We start from the raw sequence: 22,464 nt of genomic DNA, 5'->3' as shown, positions 1-22,464 counted from the left end.
CGCGCGCCCCTGCCGGCCCACGTCCCCGGGCGCCAGACTCAGCTCGTCCTCCCTCTGCGCGCGGTATCCGGCCAGGGCCAGTACCTCTGCGGGCGGAGGACGGGGCGGGGGCGCGCCTCAGAAAGGCTCAGGCAGGGTAGCCAGGCCTTGAGCCCTGGGCTCCGTGTAGAGGATGGCGGGACTGGGCTAGTGGTGTAGGCCCTTGCCATTTCGACACGATTGCACAGAGGACCCACTCCAAACCCCCAGCACATACCCATGGCTTCTGGGGCGCCCTCAAGAGCCTGGCAGGTCCCGCTGGCGGCCGAGTACTGAGCCCGTATAGGGTGGCACGGGCTGCGAGATTGTGAAGTGAAAGAGGCGTAGACGCCAGCCGATAGGTCAGGCTCCAGATGCTGGGAGTGGGTGTGGGAGAGGGGGCGGCTGGCTCAGCCGGTTCGGCCCCCAACCCCGGAGTGAGGACGCTAGGGTCTCTGACCTACGCAGCGGTCGCAGCGCCTTCTCAGGCTCTTCCCCGCCCACCTAAATTCTTGTCTAGCCGCCTCTCCCTATCTCTTAGCCTTGGCCTGGAGGCTTCCAACCACAATTTGCGTTGAGCCTTCCTGGGCCCACCTCTCCCAGCTTTTAGCTGCAGGGGAAAAGGTGGGGAGAGTCACATACCAGGGTGGGGCCCCCCAGCAGGGAGCAACCGCTCTAAGCCGGCCTGAGTGGAAGTGGCTGGCTGCTACAGTCCGCTGAAAGCTACTCCTGGTATATTTCAAATCTTTGCTTTCCTGCGACGCCTGTTAGTGCTGCCTGGCCCGTACCCGTCCTTCCTACCAGCCCCACAGAGGAAGGACAGGGCTTTGGGCGGCTGGGCCTGGTTTGGTCTCAGAAAACACCTCTAGATTTCATCTAGGGGTTAAGCAGGAAGAAATAACTTTATGAGCTTACAAGGCTCCTGCTCACAGGCCCAGAGCTGGCAAGTCTGAAGGTTAGGCCGCGTGGAATAAATAGGCTTTCAGGTCATTTTCCTGCTCACTGAACACAGAAGACTGAGCCTGTTAGCCACACCCCTTGACCCCTGCCCGCCAGTGAGGAAGCCAAAGTCCTAGACCATGACACCAGTGAAAAAATCTGGTTCTTATCGTGTCCAGGTTACAGCATGAAGCAAAACCACTGGAATGGGAATGAGAAGGTGCTGCCAAGCAGAGGGAGGGCAGAGTGACTGTGAGGCTCCTGAGGCCGGGGCTGAGCAGCAGGCCCGGCACAGCCCCACAGGGGAACGTTCTCTTCCGGTTTCCCGCAACTGCCGTGGGAGGTCTCTGCCACCCCCAACACACACACACTCAGGGTGAAAATGACCAGAGCCACTTCATTTATTTTATTTGCAGGAGGAGTTGAAACAAATTTTAAGGGAGATTTTCATTTTTTCCCCTAAACATGAATTATTCAAGTAAAACCAACTTAACTATAGAAATGTAGCAAAGTAAGGGGAAAGGAGCACAACAACCCAAGAGGCAAAGGCTGGGGGGAGAGGTGGGTGCAGTCAGCATATAGCATATGCATAAATGCCTTATGATTCACCTGCTCAGACCGCCTCCCCAGAAGGCAAGCACAAGGACCCATTGTAAGAGGATGCTTCCCCCCAAACATCTGAGAATGTTTCAACTTAAAGCTTAAGGTTAAAAAGACAAAGAAAGACTAACCCAAAAAACCCATGAACCACCCAGCCATAACCACCTTCCTTAATCAATCATAGGAGTTTCTTTTCATTTTATAAAAAGATTAATAAAAAATATTGAAAAAATTATTTTTCTCATCTTATATTTGTAAAGATAATAGAATTCATAAGTTTCTTAGAAAACAGACCAGAAACTGCCCTCCAGTTTCCACCGGTTGCTGAGAGGATCAGCAGGACTAGAAAGTCTGGGATACTGGAGTTGCTGGTGGAGAATGGAAAGCCCAGCCCTGAAGAAATCAGAAAACGTGGGCACAGGGGCTTGTGAGGTGTGGTTAGGACAACTCCACGTGATAAATGGCTGCGCAGAAAAGGGGAACACAAGGTGGTCCGAAAGGCCTTAAACTCCTCCTTGACATACAAAACCAGTTTTTACAAAGATCCAAGCAGTTTGGTCCCAAACTGAGGTGAACACTTCAATGTTTATTCACATGCTTTGTTTTCTCTTTTAAGAATCAAAGTTTTCCAAATTAAATCTAATATTACTACATATGCCTAAAAAAAGAAAAAAAAGAAGGGCTTTTAAAATCAGGATGGGGAGAAGAGATTAAAAATCATCAAATTAGTCCTCTTAGCTCCACCAAATGAAATGAAATGAAGAACAAATCTGTTGGTTTCTAATTGGAAACAAAGCAAAATCCAAGCATCGCTCTCCCTCCCTACCCCTGCCCCACCCCACACACCAACAACAAATGAGAAACACAGCTAAAGCCCAATGTGTTGTGTTCTGCTCAAGAGCTGGGCCTGACCCCAGGCTCCTTGGTCAGCCTCCTCTGTCCAGTGGACACAGCGCCAGGGATGCTTTCAGCTGTCGTAGGACTCTGCATGGCTGGTAGGGCTGGGGTGGGTTTCCAGAATCTTCATGAGACTCCTCCGTTTAGCTCCTCACCAGCCATCTTCCCAGCGCCTCTCTCCCCTGGGCAAGAGATCTCGTTAAGAGTGGCCCCTACTCTGTGGTGGGCTGCAAATTGTCCTTCTCTTCTCGGTTCTCTGTCCCACTCTCGTCGTCTTCAATCTCCCCTTCCTCCCCACTGAACTTGTCATGAGCCCACTTGGGGCTGGTACTGGACTTTCGGAACATGAACCGGCCCCGACCCCGGGGAAAGGCTCCTCGGCCCCGGCCTCGGCTCACCCACTTGTCACTGCCTTCGCCTTCACGGTCATCATGCTGAGGGGAAAGAAAACTGCCATCAGTGCCAGAGAGAAAAAGAAGTACCCAAAGCTCTCTCTCCTATGCCCACCCAAATGTGCCTTTTCCCAAAAACTCCTATGCCACACCCCAGATCCAGGCTTTTGCTCCCTTTCTGCCCTTCTCCCCATCCTCCCCTCCAAAAATGCCAGTGGTTCAGATCTAAGAGACTATCAGGGATTCTAAGAGAGGATTACCTTAGTGCTCTAAAGTAATAGCTTGGGGATTATAACGATAATAATAAAACCTTCACTAAGCACTGAAAAAACAGTACCTCATTTAATCCTCACATCTGTCATTATCACCCTCCACTATGTAAACAAGAAACAGGCTTAGAAACCTTAGGCAATTCCATGAGATTTAGGATTCGCTCTCAAAGGATAGGTTTGAGAAAGCCCATCACACCACAATGTGAAACCATGTCGGAACTAGGTTGTTAGGCAGCCAAGACAGAAATGCGGTGCTGGGGCTCTACATCTTCCTGCTCCTCCACCCCTAGACTCCCATGCTGTGTCCTGCCCTCTTTAGTGTCAAGCAACGAGGCACTGTGGCAGAGCAGGACAAGCACTTCACCTACCTCTCCAACAATCCCTGCTCTGACAATCTCCTGAGACAAGAGGAGGGATCCGGTGAAAGAATTCACTTCAGGGAGAGTCTAAACCACCCACCTACACAACCTAGACCCTTAGGTTCTTGGAGATCAACTAAGCAAAAGTGCCAGCTTCTGACAAGGCTGCTTGTTCACCATATTAAATGAATCAGGTTGACAATGTTCTTTCAGGTGGCAGACAGGTGGGGAAAGGTCTTTATGTGGCCCTGAATCCTCCAGCAGTTCCACTTCTGCACCTATCTTGGGCCCAGCCACCTACAGTTCCTAAGAGATGAGCCCAGGGGTCCCCCAGAACAGCGGTCCCTAACCTTTTCCACATCAGGGACTGGTTTCATGGAAGATAATTTCTCCATGGACGGGCTGGGGAGGGGAATGTGCAGCCAAGCCTCACTACTAATGCTGGCTGTATTTGCTGCCCTCCCCAGTGCTAGCATCACACTGCCTCAGCTCCATCTTAGATCATCAGGCATTAGATTCTCACAAGGAGCCCGCCACCTAGAGATCCCTCACAGGCACAATTCATAACAGAGTTTGCGTGCCTATGAGAACCTCATGCTGCTAATCTGACAGGAGGTAGAGTTCCACTCACCTGTTCCTCACCTCCTGCTGTGCAGCCTGTTTCCTAACTGACTGTGGCCCTGGGTTTGGAAAACCCTGTTCTAGAAGCCTAGATGAGGGAAGCCCCAATGGCATTTCATTTTGGAGACAGGTGATCCCTTTCCTCAAAAAGATTCACATCAGCTGGGCACAGTGGCTCAAGCCTGTAATCCCAGTACTTTGAGAGGCTGAGGTGAGAGGATTGCCTAAATCCAGGGTTTCAAGACCAGCCTGGGCAACTTGGCGAGACCTCATCTCTACAATAAATCAAAAAATAAGCTGGGCGTGGTAGCATGCACCTGTGCTTCCAGCTACTTGGAAGGCTGAGGCAGAAGGATCGCCAAAGCCCAGCAGGTTGAGTCTGCGGTGGCCGTGAGCGTTCTACTGCGCTCCAGCCTGGGCAACAGAGTAAGACTCTGACTCAAAAAAAAAAAGATTCACATTTTTCCTATCAATCTTGCATCATGAGGGAGGGACACAGAGGGACTGCCCATTAGGGAAGGGTTATGGCTCTACCCTGGGTGTGGGAGTGGGGTGTCTGAGGTTGGGGGTGGTGAGCAATAAAATAAGCTCATAGACTAAAAAGACAAGAACAACACTTCACTTCTTCGCTTACCCTGGAAGCCATAAACATCTCTGAGGATAAACTCTTTTGAGACCAGGACTCCTTTATACAAGACACCCATCTAAACTGTCACTATACTGTACAAGTACATGCACCCCAGTACAACATGCCCCCACACACATTTAATCAGTTTTGGACAAACCAATGAAGGCCCTAGTGTCAGCTACAGTGCGTGCCAAAGGCCCTCTGGACCCTCCTGGTTATCTCCAGACACATACCAAGTAATACTTCTTGCTTTTGGGTGTGTATTCTGGGTCCCATTCTTCTTCCCGGGTTCTCTTTTGAAAATCATTGTTGCTGTTGTTGTTATTGTTACCAGAGTAGTTGCCCCTGCCCCAGCCTCTCCCTCTGGCTCGAAATTGCTATGACAATAAAGAGGGGATGGGGGAGAGAGAAATAAAGGTTTATGTCAGGAAAAGGGAAAAGCCTCCCTGCATTCTGTTCAAACACTTTTTTGGAACAGAATAGACAGATGTCCTCCAGTCAGATGCTGGTCAACTGGTTTCTAGCCATTCCCCTTCTGCTCATCTCAAGTCTAGAGTCCAAACAGAGAATAAACATGGCCCAAAGCCTTCCCTACAAACAGCAGGAGTCAAAGTAAACAGAGAAGTTCTGAAATCAGAAGCCGTAACAGGCTTTCTATAGCTACATGATTATGAACCTAAACATAAAAACAGAAAGCCTGGGGAATGTGGGAAGCTTGGGGCCTATGGGGTCTAGAGATTCGATTACTATGACAGAGGCAACAAAGCTTGTGTTCTGATGAACTATAATCAGAATTGGGGGGAGCAAGGGCCTTGGAGAAAGGAAGAGGACGGAGGGAGGGCCTTACAAAGGTTCCTCGAGCTCTGCCGCCTCCTCTTTCACTTGGACCCACGAAGTCTTTGGTCCCTAGTCTCGATTTGTCAAAGCCTGTGGTGCTCTCCTCTCTGTCTTCTGTCTCTTCAGTGTACTCTTCTGCTTTGTAGGAGTGAGATGAGTGAGAGGAAGAGGAGGATGATCTGGACCGGTCTCGTGCCCTCCGGTGCTTCCTATGAAAAAGAAAAAGAAAGAGAGAGAAGGGCCAGGGAAATCAATAATCTTCTAGAAGACAGCTCTTGCCTGGGGCCTCATGGATAAGAAAACACTGAGCAATACAGAGTGTGACTGTGATGAAGAAACCGAAGATGGCTGGGTGTGGCAACTCATGCCTGTAATATCAGCCTCGGTAACACAGCGAGACCAGTTATGGGTAACATAGCAAGACCAGCCTGGGTAACATAACGAGACCTGGTCTCTACAATAAATAAAAAAAATTTAGCTGGGCGTGGTGTTGCATGCCTGTGGTTCCAGCAACTTGGAAAGCTGAGGCAGAAGGATCACCTGAGCCTAGCAGGTTGAAGCTGCAGCGGCTATGAGGCGTGCCATGGCACTCCAGCCTGGGTAACAGAGTGAGACTTGACTCAAAAAAAAAAAAAAGAAAAGAAAAAGAAATTGAAGGTGAATAACCCAAAAACCCAGATCACTCCCAACCTACCCCACCTAGGATACCTGGGGCATTTCCTCCCAATTGTATCAGTCACGTCCAGTCACACATCTATGTCTGAGCCTGTGAGGAGCATGCACCATAAACAGAAGCAGGAACAAAACAGTCCCTGGCTTCCAGGAGCTTAGTCTAAGACACATGCATGATTAGAAAGGGAGAAAAAGACGGACCCTCTACTGAGTTCTGATGCATATGCTGCGGGACAGAAGCTGTGTGATTGCCATCTTGCAGTGTTTTACATTATTTTATCTTATTTTTTGTAAGAGATATAACTAAACCATTTTTATTTTATTTTTTACTTCTATTTCTCACTGCAGTACGACATGTCTCACACAGTTGCTTTAGAGATTAAATGAACAATGTGTTTAAACACTAAACTGACAAAGCCAGTATGCAGTCAATGGCAATATGATTATTTCCTCCATTTTACTGGTAGGAGACTCAGGTGATAGAGGTGAACAGAACCTGTATTCAAGCCTAGCCTAATTATACCACCACTTCACATACCCCACCCCCCACTGAGCTCAAACAGGTTGTGTCATTAAACCAAGAATCTGGCGAAACTCTTCCCAGAATTATTCCACTTCCCTTCCCTTCATCTTGGGGAAATTACAGACTATGGCAAATTAGCTTAATATAATGAGTCACTGCTTATATACTAAGGTGGGTGTCAACGCCTCTAAGGTGGTAGAAAGGCCAGGCTCTCAAGAGTAGAGGACTTCTAGGGAGAAGCCAATTAAGCCAATCAAGCATTATGTCAGTAATCTATCATCGCCGCCTTCCCTCAGTTTCCCATTAGGAAAAGCACCTTGCTCCCCCATCCCCCATTCATGCACACTGGCTCTTTCTAGCATCGATTCATAAAAGGAGGAAATTTATTTAGGTTACTGTCTGGCCCCACTAAAAACAGTCCTTAGTGCGGCCTCATATTAGCTGTGTGACCTGGGTAAGTCATTCTTCAATTATACAATAAGATCAATGAATGATCTTTTTTTTCCTTGCCTCAAATCACAGCATACTAAGGTCTGTAAGACACTTGTTCAAGGTCACACAGTATGTCAGATGGTAGGCATGTATTCCAGGGAGAGGAAGTCAGAGTTAGTTATGCAGACCCAACCCCGTGGTGCCTTAAAGGTCCACCTTTCCACCAGTGGCAGCCTATTGTACCACCACTTCAGTTCCCTGCTGAGGATGATCAGGTCCTTTGTCAAAGAGGGCTGCCAGGGTTCCTAATGCATAAGTACCACAGTGGAACAGGAGACAAAGTGGAACAAAAGACCCAAGTTTTTATGTCAGCTGATATTTGTGTGACTTTACACAAATCATTCTGATTTGTGCTTCAAATGGGTAAAATGGGTATCACACCAATTGTTCAAAGGGTGGCTATCCAATGGATATTAAATGTTTGCCAGCTGAAGTTCAGAAACAAGTGGTATTGCCTAAAGTGTGGGGCTTCAACTGTGCTCCTTTTAATTAGACATGATTCAAAAGTCATGGAACTTTCAAAAATGTAAACAGAAACATCAGGACATTGGCATGAATGTTGCCCTATAAAGTTCAACAATGCCACCTTTGTTTAACGAGTATTTGGAACACCTCTCTTGGAATGGTCTGCGAAACTACTTTAAAAGGCATTTAAGATCAACAATCTTGTCCTATCTAGTTTCATCTTATTTCTCTGACTAAACAGTATTCTTGCTTGACAATGACTCTGAACCATTTTAAAATATAACCTTCCCATGAAAGTGTGGTGAAAAGGAACACATCTAAAACAACCATAAAAAGAATTACAAATGATTAGCCACAGCACCCCTGTAGTCAAATTAACAGGTTAGCTTCTCCTAGAAGCCTTCTTTGCATTAGAATCACAATTTTTTGATGGAGGACATCTGCCTTCAAACTAGAGGCCCTATTTGACAGTTACATGGCATAAAAGGAGGAACACAAGTTGTTGTAATTCCTAACCCCAAAGTCCTCTGGCTGTGTACAACCCAAAGGAAGCAGACAAGAGACTAGAAGTCTAAATAGGGTGACAGGCATGGGCTTACGTACTTTTGCTTCTTCGATCCTTTATGAGTTTTCTCTGTTTTCTCAGCTGACCTTTCCCTCGAGTGGCTTGAGTCTCGGGAATCCACTGATTCTCTTGATTTACCTCGTTTAAGATCTCTCTCCTTATGTTTTTTACGTCGTTCAATATCAAGGCGAAGATCAACGGGATCATCTTTGTATTTTCCCTCAGCCTATCAAAAGAGAAGTAAAAATTAAGGTGCTTGGGATTCAGGGTTGCCAATTCAATCACCCCATAAACTGTGGTTTTTACTCCAATGGAGGAGAGCAGAGGAAGCACTGGGAACATGAGGTACCTCACCCAAGCTCAGAAGGATGTCCCAGAAATTATGTCATGGGGGTCCCTCAGAGTCCAAACCAGTTCTCAGTAACGATGGGAGCTTTCTGAAAATGCTGTATATTGATCTCAAGTTGTTTCTTTTGTGGTCCAGGAATGACTGGCTAGTCTTTAAGTTGAGAGGACTAAACTTAGCTCTGGAAGGTAGGTGGTTAGACTGGCTCAGGGTTAGTCACCACTAAAAGTGGAAATGTGCTCTCTCCCCTACCTACATTGTAGCAGCTGCCCACAGCTTACCCGCTACTTGGAATTATCTCTGCGTATTGAGTCCATTGAGAGACAATGGAAGATTTAAGCAGTCTTCCAAAATGCTGGGCTATACTGAGAAATTTCTCTAGAAAGAAGACCAAAAGCCGGGCCCAGGGGCTCACACCTGTAATCCCAGCACTTTGGGAAGCAAAGGCTAGAGGACTGCCTGAAGCCCAGGGGTTTGAGACCAGCCTGGGCAACTTGGCAGGACCTCATCTCTGCAATAAATCAAAAAATTAGCTGGGTGTGGTGACGCGTGCCCGTAGTTCCAGCTACTTGGAAGGCTGAAGTGGAAGGATCACCTGAGCCCAGCAAGCAGGTTGAGGCTGTGGTGGCTATGAGCATGCCACTGCACTCCACTCTGGATGACAGAATGAGATACCAACTCAAGAAAAAAAAAAGAGAGAAAGAGAATATCAAAAACTATAGTGGAGAATCCAAAAATTAGTGGTACCAGGTTAAAACTTATTTTAAAAAAACAAAACAAAAAAGCTTTTTTGCTAACTTCCCAGGAAGTTTAACAATCAAGGTATGCTGCAGATACAGTATAAATCCAGTAGCAGCAACAGCACACCTGCCCAGACCATCACTGCAATGGCTTTCAACAGTTCTTGGGAAACTCCATGGGGCCAAGATGCAAGATAGTTTCAGGGACATCAAACACTAGGATGTGTCTCATGGAAGTAAATCTCCCCTAAAGCAGGAAGGAATAAGCAGTTCACTCTATTAACACTTTACTTGTATTAACTATTAAGCTTTCTGAAATGAAGTTTAATTTTAATTAACAGTAGTAGTGATGGGAGATAGAGGTTTATTATTTTATAACTTCATTTGTTTCTAAGAGAGGGAAGGGGACCTGTGTATCCTCCAAAGACCAAAAGAGACAAAAAACAAATGTAGTCGCTGCTCCCGTGGGCAGTGCAGACAGCACCTCTAATGAGCTGGCTTTTTGAGGCATGGAGAATGAGAGCTCTTCGAATGTTTCAAAACCGTATGTTTCACATGGCTAGTGCCAAATTGACAGGTACTTGAAGAAAGAGAAGGTGGGTGGGAAAGAAGAGAGATCACCCAAAAGTACCTTTCATCACATTCAACCAGTAACACAAATTTGTTTGGAAAACTTGAAAATTATTATTTTTGGAAAAGATTTCAGCAGCATTAGAACAGCCATCTGTAATTTTAAATTTCAATTGTATATGTGAATGAAGATCAATAAATACTAGGATTTAAAAAACCCAAACTAGTTATTTCATAGTAAAAGACTGCATATAAGCTTTAACCTCTTAATAACAACGTTTACGTGCATATCATTGCAAATATAGCTGAGCTAGCAAAGTAATGTTTAGCTTTAAACTAACAGTTACCGACAGATGATAGATATGGTACAATGTTAGGAAAAAACCGGACCAGCTGTTTAAAACAGTCTAAGTTAAGTTATGAATATTTCACTCTCCTCCGACATGCATGTCTTTTTGAAATCATGGTGGGAAATAGTGCATGTATACAGTTGATTTGATAATACTTACAAGCAGAAAAATATCACAAAAAGTTTCTTCTCTCATCATGGGCACTTGTTCCAAAACTCCTCTCTTTTTTTCCTCAAGCTCACCTCAATAGACTTTGGGGTCATTTACCATATTCTAACCACTTCACAAAGGTTGTTGATACATTTAATAAAAATTAACCCTTTGTAGTTCATTTTTTTAGAATTATGCCCATCCTTAAAAGAAAAACACAAACTTAAGTAGAGAGTAATTTAAACAAACACACATTTCTGTCAAGTTCATGCCCAACGCACTCATTTTGTTGGAATTACTGATCAAAGCAACAGTTCACCTTGTAGCCAGGTTCCCGGGGACTTTTCATTTCATCATGAGCCAAACCATGTTTTCTGAAAGTACTGGGGGAAATGTCTATCCTCCTGAAATGGGAAACAAAAAGTATATAACATTCCACAGTGTGAATATAATACTGGCAATATTCTAGCTCCTAAGTTGGGTTAACAGCATAACAGGCATTCCTTTTTATTATGTTTAAACCATATGTATTACTTATATTATTTACTTACATATGTATTTATTATAAATAATATAAGTAATACATTACTTATACTATAAGTAATACATTATTATACCATATCTATTACTTATATTATTTACTTACATACTTACACTTTTCCATAGGCAGGTGTACCTGCAAGCATGGTCACACATACACAATCCCAAATTCCCAAACTATTCAAACAGAAGTTAGGAGTTTTCTGTTCTCTCCCAGTTTTGCTGCTTCCTGCTATAGGCAGAAAGACAACTCACCTACAGCTATGCCCATAATATTATTTATAGCCCTATCTATACCTTACTAACTCAAATAGCAGTTTTCACCTTGAGATTTACAAATATGGGCCCATTATTCCTGTTAAGATTAGGTCTAGGTTAAGAAAGAACTGTCTGGAATGGCACATCTCAATAGATCCTAAATCCAAGGCTATTGTGTAAACTTGGTCCCTTCTACCTACTCCAACAGCTTTAAGAGCTCATGAGTGATGAATTAAAATTAAAGCCAACTTTGTTTCTAGTCCCCACAACCAAACAGGTTATTCTTTAAACCTGCTGTATTTTTATTTTTTTTTATTTGTGAGTTGGAGTCTCACTCTGTTACCCAGACTGGAGTGCAGTGGCACTCTCCCGGCCACCGCAGCCTCGACAAGCTGGGCTAAAGCAATCCTTCCACCTCAGCCTTCGAGCAGGAGGGGACCAAGAAGGTTACCCTTGTCTATATATATATATTTGTGAGTTGGAGTCTCACTCGTCGCCCAGACTGAAGTGCAGTGGCCACTCCCGGCCACCGCAGCCTCGACAAGCTGGGCTAAAGCAATCCTTCCACCTCAGCCTTCCAAGTAGCTGGAACTACAGGCACACGCTACCACGCCCAGCTAATTTTTTGATTTATTGTAGAGATGAGGTCTTGCTGCCCAGGCGGGTCTCGAACCCGCAGGCTCAGGCAATCCACTCACCTCAGCCTCCCAAAGGCATGGGATTACAGGCTGAGCCACCGAGCCCGGCTTACCTGCTGGATTTTTAAACTCTTTGAGATAATCCTTCAAGCTTTCCCCTCCTCCTCCTAGGCAAATTCTTACAAAAGAATCAAACTACCTATGACAGTTCAAACAACCATGAAATTCATGGGTTTGCTTCAACAAACTAAGGGTTCACTCTACCTGCAGAATCTCAGGTTAACATTTTCCAGCTCCCAAGATACAGGAATTTATTTACACGAAGAGAACTGTTTTTCTCAGGCCCCAAGTGAGTGACTATAGTCCTCAAAGCACATCTCTTTCATTCTCAAATACAAATGCCTGCAACTATCCTAGAGTCTAGAGGATGTTACCCTAAATTTTGCATTAAAGGTGCATCAGCAGGAGAATTTAATCAGACAAGCTTAATATCTGATAAGAAGTCTTCTATTACAACCTCCTGTTAAAGCTGAGGTCCTCACCTGTGTATTTCTGGGCTTTTCTTGTTCTTAGCTGCCTCCTGCTCAGTTCCTCTCTTTAGGTATTTAGTAAAGCGCTCATGCAATGTCATTCCTGAAGACCCAAAGTGATGCTCTGTTGGGAGTCAAAGAAACACGTTATGCTACCAAAGGCAGACACAATGGTCAACTCTTTTGCATGATCCTGCAGCCACAGAGATGTGACTAAAATAGTCAGATTCATACAACAAACACGCTGAAAAGAAGAAGGAAAAGTGGCTGGTTCAAACACAAACCAATGTCAGGCACTTAATTTCCACTTTAGCTCCCTTGTCGCAGGACATGGATACAATGACAAGAAAACCTGGAGCTTACTTTTCCTTTAAGACACAGCACCAAAGCTTGCTTAAGTTTAAGTTTAGATGGAACCTGTAGCTGGCCCAACCCAGATTCTGCATTACTTCTCTTGGCCATTCCCCAACCTGCCCACTTCCATTTGCATAGGGGATGACAGAATAATTCAAGAGAAGAAATTCATACCACAAGGTCTGCAGGTAACCACTAGAAAGGAAAACAGGTGCTGAATAAGGCATTTTCATAATGGCTCCTAAGTTTTCTTTTTTTTTTTGAGTTGGAGTCTTACTCTGTCACCCAGACTGGAGAGCAGTGGCCGATCCCGGCCACCGCAGCCTTGACCTGCTGGGGCTCCAGCGATCCTTCCGCCTCAGCCTTCCAAGTAGCTGGAACTACAGGCACGTGCTACCACACCCAGCTCATTTTTTTGATTTTATTGTAGAGATGAGGTCTCGTCAAGTTGCCCAGGTGGGTCTCGAACCCGCGGGCTCAGGAAGTCCACTCACCTCAGCCTCCCAAAGGCAAGGGATTACAGGCTGAGCCACGGAGCCCGGCTAGTTTTCAACCATTCTAAACCTCCAAGTGAAGGATTTTACTTACTCCCATGATCACAATTAATAGCATTTCAAAATGTTCAGTTCTATAATTTTTTTTTTCTGAGTTGGAGTCTCACTCTGTTACCCATGCTGGAGTCAATGGCACACTCATGGCCGCCACCACAGCCTCGACCTGCTGGGCTCAAACGATCCCTCTGCCTCAGCCCTCCAAGTAGCTGGAACTACAGGTGCATGGTACCATGCCCAGCTAATTTTTTGATTTATTGTAGAGATGAGGTCTCACCAAGTTGCCCAAGAGGGTCTCGAACCCCTAGGCTCAGGAAATCCTCTCACCATGGCCTCCCAAAGTACTGGGATTACAGGCTTGAGCCATGGTGCCTGGCCTCGTTCAGCTCTATAATTAAAACACGGGAACATCTCTGTGAATTTTCTTCAAGCCCACCCCTAGCTTCAAAGACCCTTAGATGAGATAAAGGGGCCCCAAAGTCTCCCTTATACACCTATTCACCCACTCATCATTCTACTTATAAAAGTGTGGAGAGGGAGTCTGAAGCAGGTTGGGGTCTGGACTTACCTTTAACATGGTGAACAATGGTCACAATATGCTGGGCAAACAGTTCTGAGGGGCTACGCTGAGACTGAGCTGACTGAATATGCTGAAAAATGGAACGAAATTCCTGTTCCTTTTTGTTGCTATGGACTAGATCCCGACAAAGCTTGCGTTCCTGAGCCAATAAGCCACTGGGTCTGAAAAAGAAATACAGAGAGGCCCAATGTAACAAGATATATAGAAAGAACATTTAAATCATGAAAGCACAATACTTTTTTTTTCCTAAAGAGTTTTAAATCCACAAAGCTCCTTTTATCTCTCCCTACCAAAGTTCAAAGTAACCTCAATGCACCATAACTATGGAAAAAGGTATCCAAGATCTCCCTCTACTCTTTCTTCACTGGGAAACTTCAAGTGGGGTAAAGTGTTAAACCTCAGGGACTTTTTCTGCTCAAGCAGATTTCCAACTGACTGGGTTATTAGCACCAAGTAAAAACAGCATGGGTCTCACCACTCTTTCCTAAAGTTGGAAGGGGGAAGGTATCTGCTGTCTTCAACTCTAAAGCTGCTACTATGTTATCTGATGGTAGAGGCTTGTAATACAGACTTTGGTGACCCAGCTAAAAATGAAGAAATGGATTGTAGGTGGCCTCACAGGCAAAAGACATCTTAAACACAAGACACGGGGTTGGAGGCAGTGGGTAGATGATGAAGACTGACTGAGAGAGAAGCACAGGGGACCCAGTAACCAGGAGAACCAGTCACTAAGGACTAAAAACATACTTCACTAAGGAATGTTGTCCCTCCTCCCTGTACCACTCAGTGACACACTCTCCACTGAAGAGGCAGACATGAGAGTATCAGCACTGAAATTTAGTAGGGGGAAATACAGGAGAATGACCTCAGGGAGAAGGACTAGGAGACACCACTTAGGCCATTAAATCCCTGAGGATCAAGAAGGAGTACATCTCACCGTGCAAGGTCCTCATCAAAAGAGTCCATCCGGACATTGACCTGGGCCTCTCGAGTAATGGAAAAGGAAGACTTCCCTGTGGAAAAGTCTCCTTTGGCTCCCAGCTTGTCCCGGCTCTCAGAAGTCTTTCTTGGGGGAGGCGATGAGCTTTTCTCCTGGACTGCTTTGTAAGCAGTCACTCGGAAATTCTTTTCAGGCACAAACCCCCTGTGCCCACTTTCGGTTCTCTTGCTCCCTCCCCGATCCTCCTTTTTGGATCTCTCTGCGAAAGACTCCTCCTCCAGCTCCTCTGTTTTTCTCTGCTTTTCCTTCCCTGGTGGTGCATATACCAGGCCCTCCCATTTGCCTGACTTCTCCTCCTCCTGGTTTTTGTTTGCACCTGCTATGACTTTAGACATAAATTTGGGTTCATCATCAAACTCAGATTCCTTCCTCCCCTTAGCTTTGTCCTTATCTTGATCATCCATCTCCTCCTTGTGGAAGTCAGACATCTTCTTCTCAAAGTCATCTCGGAGCTTATACCTTTTGGGTGACTGACTGCCCCGAAAAGGCTTCTCAGAATCAGTTTTGGGAGCAAATGGATCAGATTTCATTTTTGCATCACTCAAGCCCGTGTCAGAGAAGCTCCCTTTCTCTTTCATTTTCTCTTTATCAGAATTTGTTTGTTTCTGTTCCTTATCTTTTCCATTCTCTGTCTTCTGCTCTTCTAAATACCTAGTTATAAAAACACAAGAGAGACATACAAGAGGCTTCTTAAGCTACTGCTCTAAAATAGCACTGTATAGTCTTTGATTTTTGATTCTCTGAACAAACATGTCTTGTGGATTCCATTATTACCACAAGACTTCTAACAATTGCTGAAACGTTCACTACGAACTTGGCATTTAAAAGAAAAATATATGATCCATGGAGTTGTGCCTTACAAAAGGAACCAAAAAAAGAACAGCAAAAGTTATTTTTATCATACTAAATAACAAAAACTTACTTACCTGTAATGTGGCCTAGGAAAAAAAAACCAAAAAACAAAAACTAAGGTCTTACCCAACCATCACTCAGTCACTTAAAATCTGCTTTCAGCAGAGTTAACACAGAATGGTCAACCTTGGATTGTTTTGCTTTTTATACAACTCACATTTGGAAATTCAAGTCTCAAAAGAGACTTCAAATTTGCTTCAAGCCACCTAGAAGATCTAAATATGAAATAGACTGTGAACACAAATAAAACAAAACACATGTTAATGGGGAGAGGGTGGTAGTGACAAAAATCATTCTCTTTCCTACGGAGAAGTAGAGCTCATGCTCAAGTCTTCCAAGGAGACGCAATCGTCCTGGCATGAAACAAAACTTATTCTTTACTTCTTTGTTCTTTTAGAGACAGGGTCTCTCTTGCTCTTCATCTAGGCAGGAGCACAGTGGTGATCATAAACTATCAGCAGTCTCAAACTCCTGGATCCAAGCAATTTTCCTGCCTCAGCATCCCAAGTAGCTGGGACTATAGATACGCACCACCATGCACAGCTAATTTTTAAAAGTTTTTGGCAGAAATGGGGCCTTGCTATGTTGCCCAAGCTGATCTTGAACTTTTGGCCACAAGTAGTGCTCCTGCCTCAGCTTCCCAAAGCATTGGGATCACAGATGTGAGTCACGATATCCAGTCCCAAAACTCACACTTTACCACACCTTACTGAAGGCAGGTAAGTACAGATTCAGAATATCTAATGTGCACTACTAATGAAGAAAAGCCTCATCAAGTCAGAGTTGCATTAACATGGCAAAAGAGAATCAAGGAACATGCTAATAAGAGAAAATAATTAAAAAGGGAAACCATTTGCCAGGTCAGTCCCTGATGATCACACCTGGTCCCAATGCAACTTCCCTATAACCTCTCTGCCATCCCAATCCATCCAACCACACAAACAAAGATTTATGTTCCAACTCACCGTGTCCCCCAGGGTAGAAAGACGGAAGCACTGTCATGTCCTCTCCTAACAGGCAGCCTGGGTGGCTCCTACTGGGACATACACCCACCTTGTGGTTTTAAAACAAGGACTTCCTGGACTAAGTCTTGGACTTGCCCATTCTGCCCAGTTTCCTCAACTGGAAGGTGTGAGGGTGCAGCTCTTCACCATGACAGGCTGATGCAGATCAAACACAGTAGATGGTGGGTCCTAGAGGGTCTAACATCTCCAATGGCCATTCATTTTGGCAAAGACCATATTTTTTGATAGCTGACCCACAAATCTCTACTGTTCTCTGGCTTACATTGGTAGAATCCAAGGCAAATTTTAAATGAAAACATCACTGCAGAGTAGTCTAAAGAAACTTTATGCTGCAATACAAATTCAGGAAGGTAGGAAAGCTAGAGTTAAGCCGAAGGTTTCCTTAGGTAATGCTTTTAACGTTTACTAATGAAAAGTTTAGGAAATGGGGATTACCTTATTACCATTAATCAGAGTCCTAACTTAGATCACATTACAATTAAGCTGCCAGCTCATGAGATAAAAACACAACCAGGCAGGGAAACGAGATACTTGCCTCTTTGTATAGGCTGCTCCTCCTGGAGCAGAACTCTCTTCCTTCTGAGATGAGCCATACGTGGAGCCAGTGGCTGGTGGACTTTTACCCACAGGGCTCTTTTTGGATGGACTCAAGGACCCGGAACCATGGTCGAACTGACCTTGGTGTGTCCCAGACTGATACCCAGCACCACTTGGCAGAGTTGAGCCCATCTGGGATGTGCTGGAAAGCGGAGGACTAGGTTTTGGCACAGGGCTAGGACGGGGTGACCGCCGCCTAACCACCACAGACTGGAGAGGGCTTTTGAGAGCTGGGCTTCGCTCCCGAGGACTCAGCTCAGAAACTGCCGAGGACCGTGATGCAGAACCAGTGCTGTAGGTGCTGGCATCTGGCCATGGCTTCGAGCTCTCAGATGCTTTTGTATCTTGAGAAGTGCCTCCAGAGAAGGTCTGCTCCTTGGCCTCATCTCCCTGGTTATCACCAGCAGCCTGTGATGGCCGGCTATCCTTAGAAGAGGACTTTTTCTCCTTTGCAGACTTGCGCTTAGAAGACTCGACTCGGCTATGGTTGGAGGAAGAACGAGAGGATGAGGAGCGCCTTGACCTGTCAGAAGATGACTTATCGGAGTTTCTAGAATGGCTTCTGGACCTTGGTGAAGGGGACCTTCTCTTTGGAGACCGGGATCTCGAACGGCCCCGACGAGGACTGTATGCTTGCCGGTAATTCTGCCAATTTGAACGGTAGTTTCCATAGCCTCCTCGGTTATACTGGCCCCATGGATAAAAGCCTCTGTTGCGCCCACGGAAATAATAGGGCCTTCTATAGCCTCTGTTGTGACCTCGGAAATCCCGATTCTGATACACTCTTGGGTGATTTCTTTCTCTGTTATGAGCTGGAGAATACGATCTGGAACGAGACCTAGAACTGAAAAGGAGGGGAAAAGACAGAAATATTTTTATTTTTGACATAAGCATTTTTATTCAATAAAAACCTATTCTGAAATCCCTGCTTTTATGTATCGTTCATTTTCAATTTTGTTTTCAAAGCAAAGGCACAAACTTAAATATTTAATCCCATTGCTTACAGCCCATAGTAAGTATAAAAACATGAATAAAAACCATTTTAACAAATGACGAAACAGATTACTTCATTAATGTTGTGGTGCACTTGAAATGGAGATGTTATTTCTACAGTGATTGAGAAATATGAAAATTGTCTTAATGCAGTAAACTAAAGAAAGACCAATTTTTTTTTTTTTTTTTTGAGTTGGAGTCTCACTGTCGCTCAGACTGGAGTGCAGTGGCCGCTCCCGGCCACCGCAGCCTTGCCTGCTGGGCTCCGGCAATCCTTCTGCCTCAGCCTTTCGAGTAGCTGGAACTACAGGCGCGTGCTACCACACCCGGCTAATTTTTTTATTTATTGTAGAGATGAGGTCTTGCCAAGTTGCCCAGGCAGGTCTCAAACCCGTGGGCTCAGGCAATCTACTCATCTCAGCCTCCCAAAGGCGCAGGATTACAGGCTGAGCCACCAAGCCCGGCTAGGAAAGACCAATTTAATAGAGCATAATAATTGTCTAGAGTCTTGTAGGTTCCCAGGTCATTGGAAGTGGGCAAGAACTGGAAGCTAGACAGGTTCTCTAGCCCTTAGACTGTAATAACAATCCACTCCTCATCCTGGTCACTTCTATCTCCCTTGTGCAGAGTGAATTTCTTAGATCCCACCAAGACCTGGGATTGTAAAAGCAGAGTTACAACAGGTCTACACCAAAAAGCACATGGAGAATGCATCTGTTCAAAGCTTAAAATAACTTAATAAAACCTGATAAGCAAGCATACAAATACTGTTTTTTGTTTTTTGTTTTTCTTTTTTTACCAGGGACCTGGAAATGGCCTCGCTATTTATAAGGTCAAATTTCTGTGGCAGAGCTACATGGTCTTACCTAGTGCCACAAGAGGGCACCATCCAACCATAAGGCACCCAAGTACACATGAAGTTAGCAAAGAATAACAACAAAACAGTACCACCTTTGTCTGTACATCTTTTTTTTTTATCAATATTTTTTATTTTGATATTGTGGGGTACAGTTTAGGGTTAGGTATACAAACATGCTTTGTTCAGGCACCCTTGTCGATAAGGGGTGTCTCCCCGTGTTTGTACATCTTTCAAGTCAACCTTAAGTCTAGTTTGTGTTCTTCTTCATTTAACAATATAGATCTCTGATGTAGCAAGGTACACTTCCAGAACCATAGGGATTCAAAGTAACTAAACTTTATAAAAACTTATGTTATATTCATGAATACCAAGCTTGTCGATGACAGGAGGAAGCTCTGTTTCCATCAAAAAGCCAAAAACAGCCGGGCTTGGTGGCTCAGCCTGTAATCCCCCACCTTTGGGCGGCTGAGGAGTGGATTGCCTGAGCCCGCGGGTTCGAGACCTGCCTGGGCAACTTGACAAGACCTCATCTCTACAATAAATCAAAAAATGAGCTGGGCCTGGTAGCGCGCACCTGTAATTCCAGCTACTTGGAAGGCTGAGGCGGAAGGATAGCCGGAGCCCAGCAGGTCAAGGCTGCGGTGGCCAGGAGCGGCCACTGCACTCCAGTCTGGGTGACAGAGTGAGACTCTAACTCAAAAAAAAAAGCCAAAAACTGTATTCGTTAGTGTAAAACTCTACTGAAGCTCTTGGATAGCACTTGGCCTGTATACTATGATACAGACTATCAACATTAACCACTATTACCACTTAACTAGGAGTATGTAAAATGTACTAGAAAACTCAAGAAAATAATTTATTTACATATAGACTAAAACTCCAGTTAATCAAAAGGCCTTCTCATATCACACATGACTGCAACAGATGCATTTTTGTTTTTTTTAAATAACAAAATGTGCCAGCTTTTTCCAAGACTTAACAACTAAACAAAACAGTAATTTTAAGAAACGTACATTCAATTTAATCTAAAGAAGATAAAGTGGGATTGGTTTTCCAGTATTTATTACCACTGTACTCAGATTTAAAAAAAAATCTACCCCATGAATAATAGCAACTGGCAAAGATGTCTTGCTCCTGGTTGTTAGTGGTTGCTATTTAAGTACAATTTAAAAAAAACTTACCTTCCATACTTTTGATTTGAAAATAGTAACAATATAAGAAAAGGAGAGGCAGATGCAGATTGTGAAACTGAATATGACCCAATTAAAGGGCTATGCTTGAGGGAGGTGAGGTGATCGACCACCAGCTAAGTGTTTAATTCCTGCTCCCATCCTCACAGGCTACTGCTGCTTCTGTTACCAATTACTAGTGAGGGCCCTGGGGCATAATGCATCCAAAACCCGCAGCCATTGCACAGATGCAGGAACATGAGTCTCTGCAGATTGCAAATGAAGTTATTTAACAGAAGTCACTTAAAAGGATACAGTCTGTGAAATACAAGAAAATAATCAATGTTCTCCAATTCTGTAGAACTCAGCAGTTAGTTAATTTAAAGGCATAGTTTCTCAAACTCTCTGGATAGATACTTTCCTTGTAGGAGGAGAAAACAAAAGAAAAAACCATGAAACAGATAAGCCAGAAATAAAAACTAAACATCCAATGGCAAATTTATCTGTTTCTAAAAAACAGAGAAGTCAGACTATAATTAGGTACAAAAGCATATTTTCTAGTGGAGAAATTCTTCCAGAATAACAATCCTCTAGGGGTAAGCTAGCCTACAAAGTGGCTCTAGACCTACCCTACCATATATAGTCTAAGATGTTTATCCCTCACTGGCCAAGTCAATGACCATGCAATGATTTATAAAAGAGGGAGGCAAAACCTGCCCAAAGTCAAGCTGTCATAAATACTTCAGAGTCAGTTAACATTTTTCCATTCAATTTTGTCTCTCGTTTTTGATTGTATAGCCTCTTGGTTATGAACCATTTAATTTCTATTTACCAGGTTAAAAATTTTAAAGGTATCTTTCAGAACCAAACAAACTAAATCAAGACTCTGGGTATAAGGCTCTGAGTTACTAAGAGTCTCTGGCTCAACCCTATGGTCTTGACAGCAATTTCCTAAGGTAGATAATTTTTTTGAGTTGGAGTCTCACTCTGTCGCCCAGGCTGGAGTGCAGTGGCACGCTCACGGCCACCCCAGTGTCGACCTGCTGGGCTCCAGCGATCCTTCTGCCTCAGCCTTCCATGTAACTGGAACTATAGGCACGTGCTACACATGTGGCTAATTTCTGATTTACTGTAGAGACGAGGTCTCGCCAAGTTGCCCGAGCTGGTCTCAAATTCACGGGCTCAGGCAATCTACTCGCCTCAGCCTCCCAAAGTGCTGGGATTACAGGCTGAGCCACCGAGCCCAGTCTAAAAATATATTTTGTCAGGATTTTCCCCTTCAATATTTATGCACAGATTCCACTTCAGAAATAACTTGTCTTGTTAGAAGAAAAAAAAGCCACCAACAATTTGTTTAACAGACTTGTTAAAATACTGTAGGGTTCTAGAAACCATCAAGAGTAAAGCTTACTAACTTTTCCTGAGGTTTATTTTAAATTTCATAATCAATTTATCAAAAACAAGGATTCTAGATACTCATCTGAAATAAACAGCAGGAGATGCAAGTGACAAAAATGTCAGAATATCCCTTGTTAGTACTGATTGACTGATTGATGAACAGGAGTCTCATTCTGCATTCCAGGCTGAAGTGTAGTGGCACACTCATGGCCACCATAGCCTCCCTCAACCTAATGGGCTCAGATGATCCTTTTGCCTCAGTCTTCCAAGTAGCTGGAACTACAGGTGTGCACCACCACACCCAGCTAATTTTTTGATTTACTGTAGAGACGAGGTCTCATCAAGTTGTCCACACTGGTCTTGAACCCCTGGACTCGGGCAATCCTCTTGCCTTGGCCTCCCAACGTGCTGGGATTACAGGCGTGAGCCACCACACCTGGCTCACTATTAGTCTTTAAATACACCAATATTTCCTACACTGATATACAGCAACTTATATCTACTGAAAGGTTCATATCTACCTACAAAAGAAAATTAAAACTTTTTTTTTTTTGGAGTCAGGGGTCTTACTCTGTCTCCCAGGTCAGAGTGTGGTGGCACAATCATGGCTCACGGAAGCCTCAA

General features: G+C 44.4%; 1 protein-coding gene across 3 annotated transcripts in view; it reads right to left on the bottom strand.

Moving 5' to 3' along the window:
* Positions 1 to 1,340: 1,340 nt before the first annotated feature.
* THRAP3 (thyroid hormone receptor associated protein 3) overlaps positions 1,341 to 22,464 on the bottom strand; it is a 73,586-nt gene continuing 52,462 nt past the window's right edge. For all 3 annotated transcript variants that reach the window (XM_021713327.1, XM_021713328.1, XM_008059973.1), the window contains 9 exons: positions 17,360 to 18,265; positions 14,825 to 15,538; positions 13,876 to 14,048; positions 12,415 to 12,526; positions 10,756 to 10,840; positions 8,319 to 8,506; positions 5,574 to 5,772; positions 4,960 to 5,103; positions 1,341 to 2,888 (listed from right to left, as the gene is read on the bottom strand). In XM_021713327.1, coding sequence (XP_021569002.1) covers positions 2,667 to 2,888; positions 4,960 to 5,103; positions 5,574 to 5,772; positions 8,319 to 8,506; positions 10,756 to 10,840; positions 12,415 to 12,526; positions 13,876 to 14,048; positions 14,825 to 15,538; positions 17,360 to 18,265 — 2,743 coding nt within the window. In that variant the 3' untranslated portion in view covers positions 1,341 to 2,666. The remainder of the gene's footprint in view (positions 2,889 to 4,959; positions 5,104 to 5,573; positions 5,773 to 8,318; positions 8,507 to 10,755; positions 10,841 to 12,414; positions 12,527 to 13,875; positions 14,049 to 14,824; positions 15,539 to 17,359; positions 18,266 to 22,464) is intronic.

The sequence above is a fragment of the Carlito syrichta genome, unplaced genomic scaffold (genome assembly GCF_000164805.1).
Source record: "Carlito syrichta isolate Samal-C Ts95f unplaced genomic scaffold, Tarsius_syrichta-2.0.1 Scaffold304465, whole genome shotgun sequence".
In the NCBI taxonomy this organism is placed as follows: Eukaryota; Metazoa; Chordata; class Mammalia; order Primates; family Tarsiidae; genus Carlito; species Carlito syrichta.
This window is presented reverse-complemented; position numbering and strand designations above follow the sequence as displayed.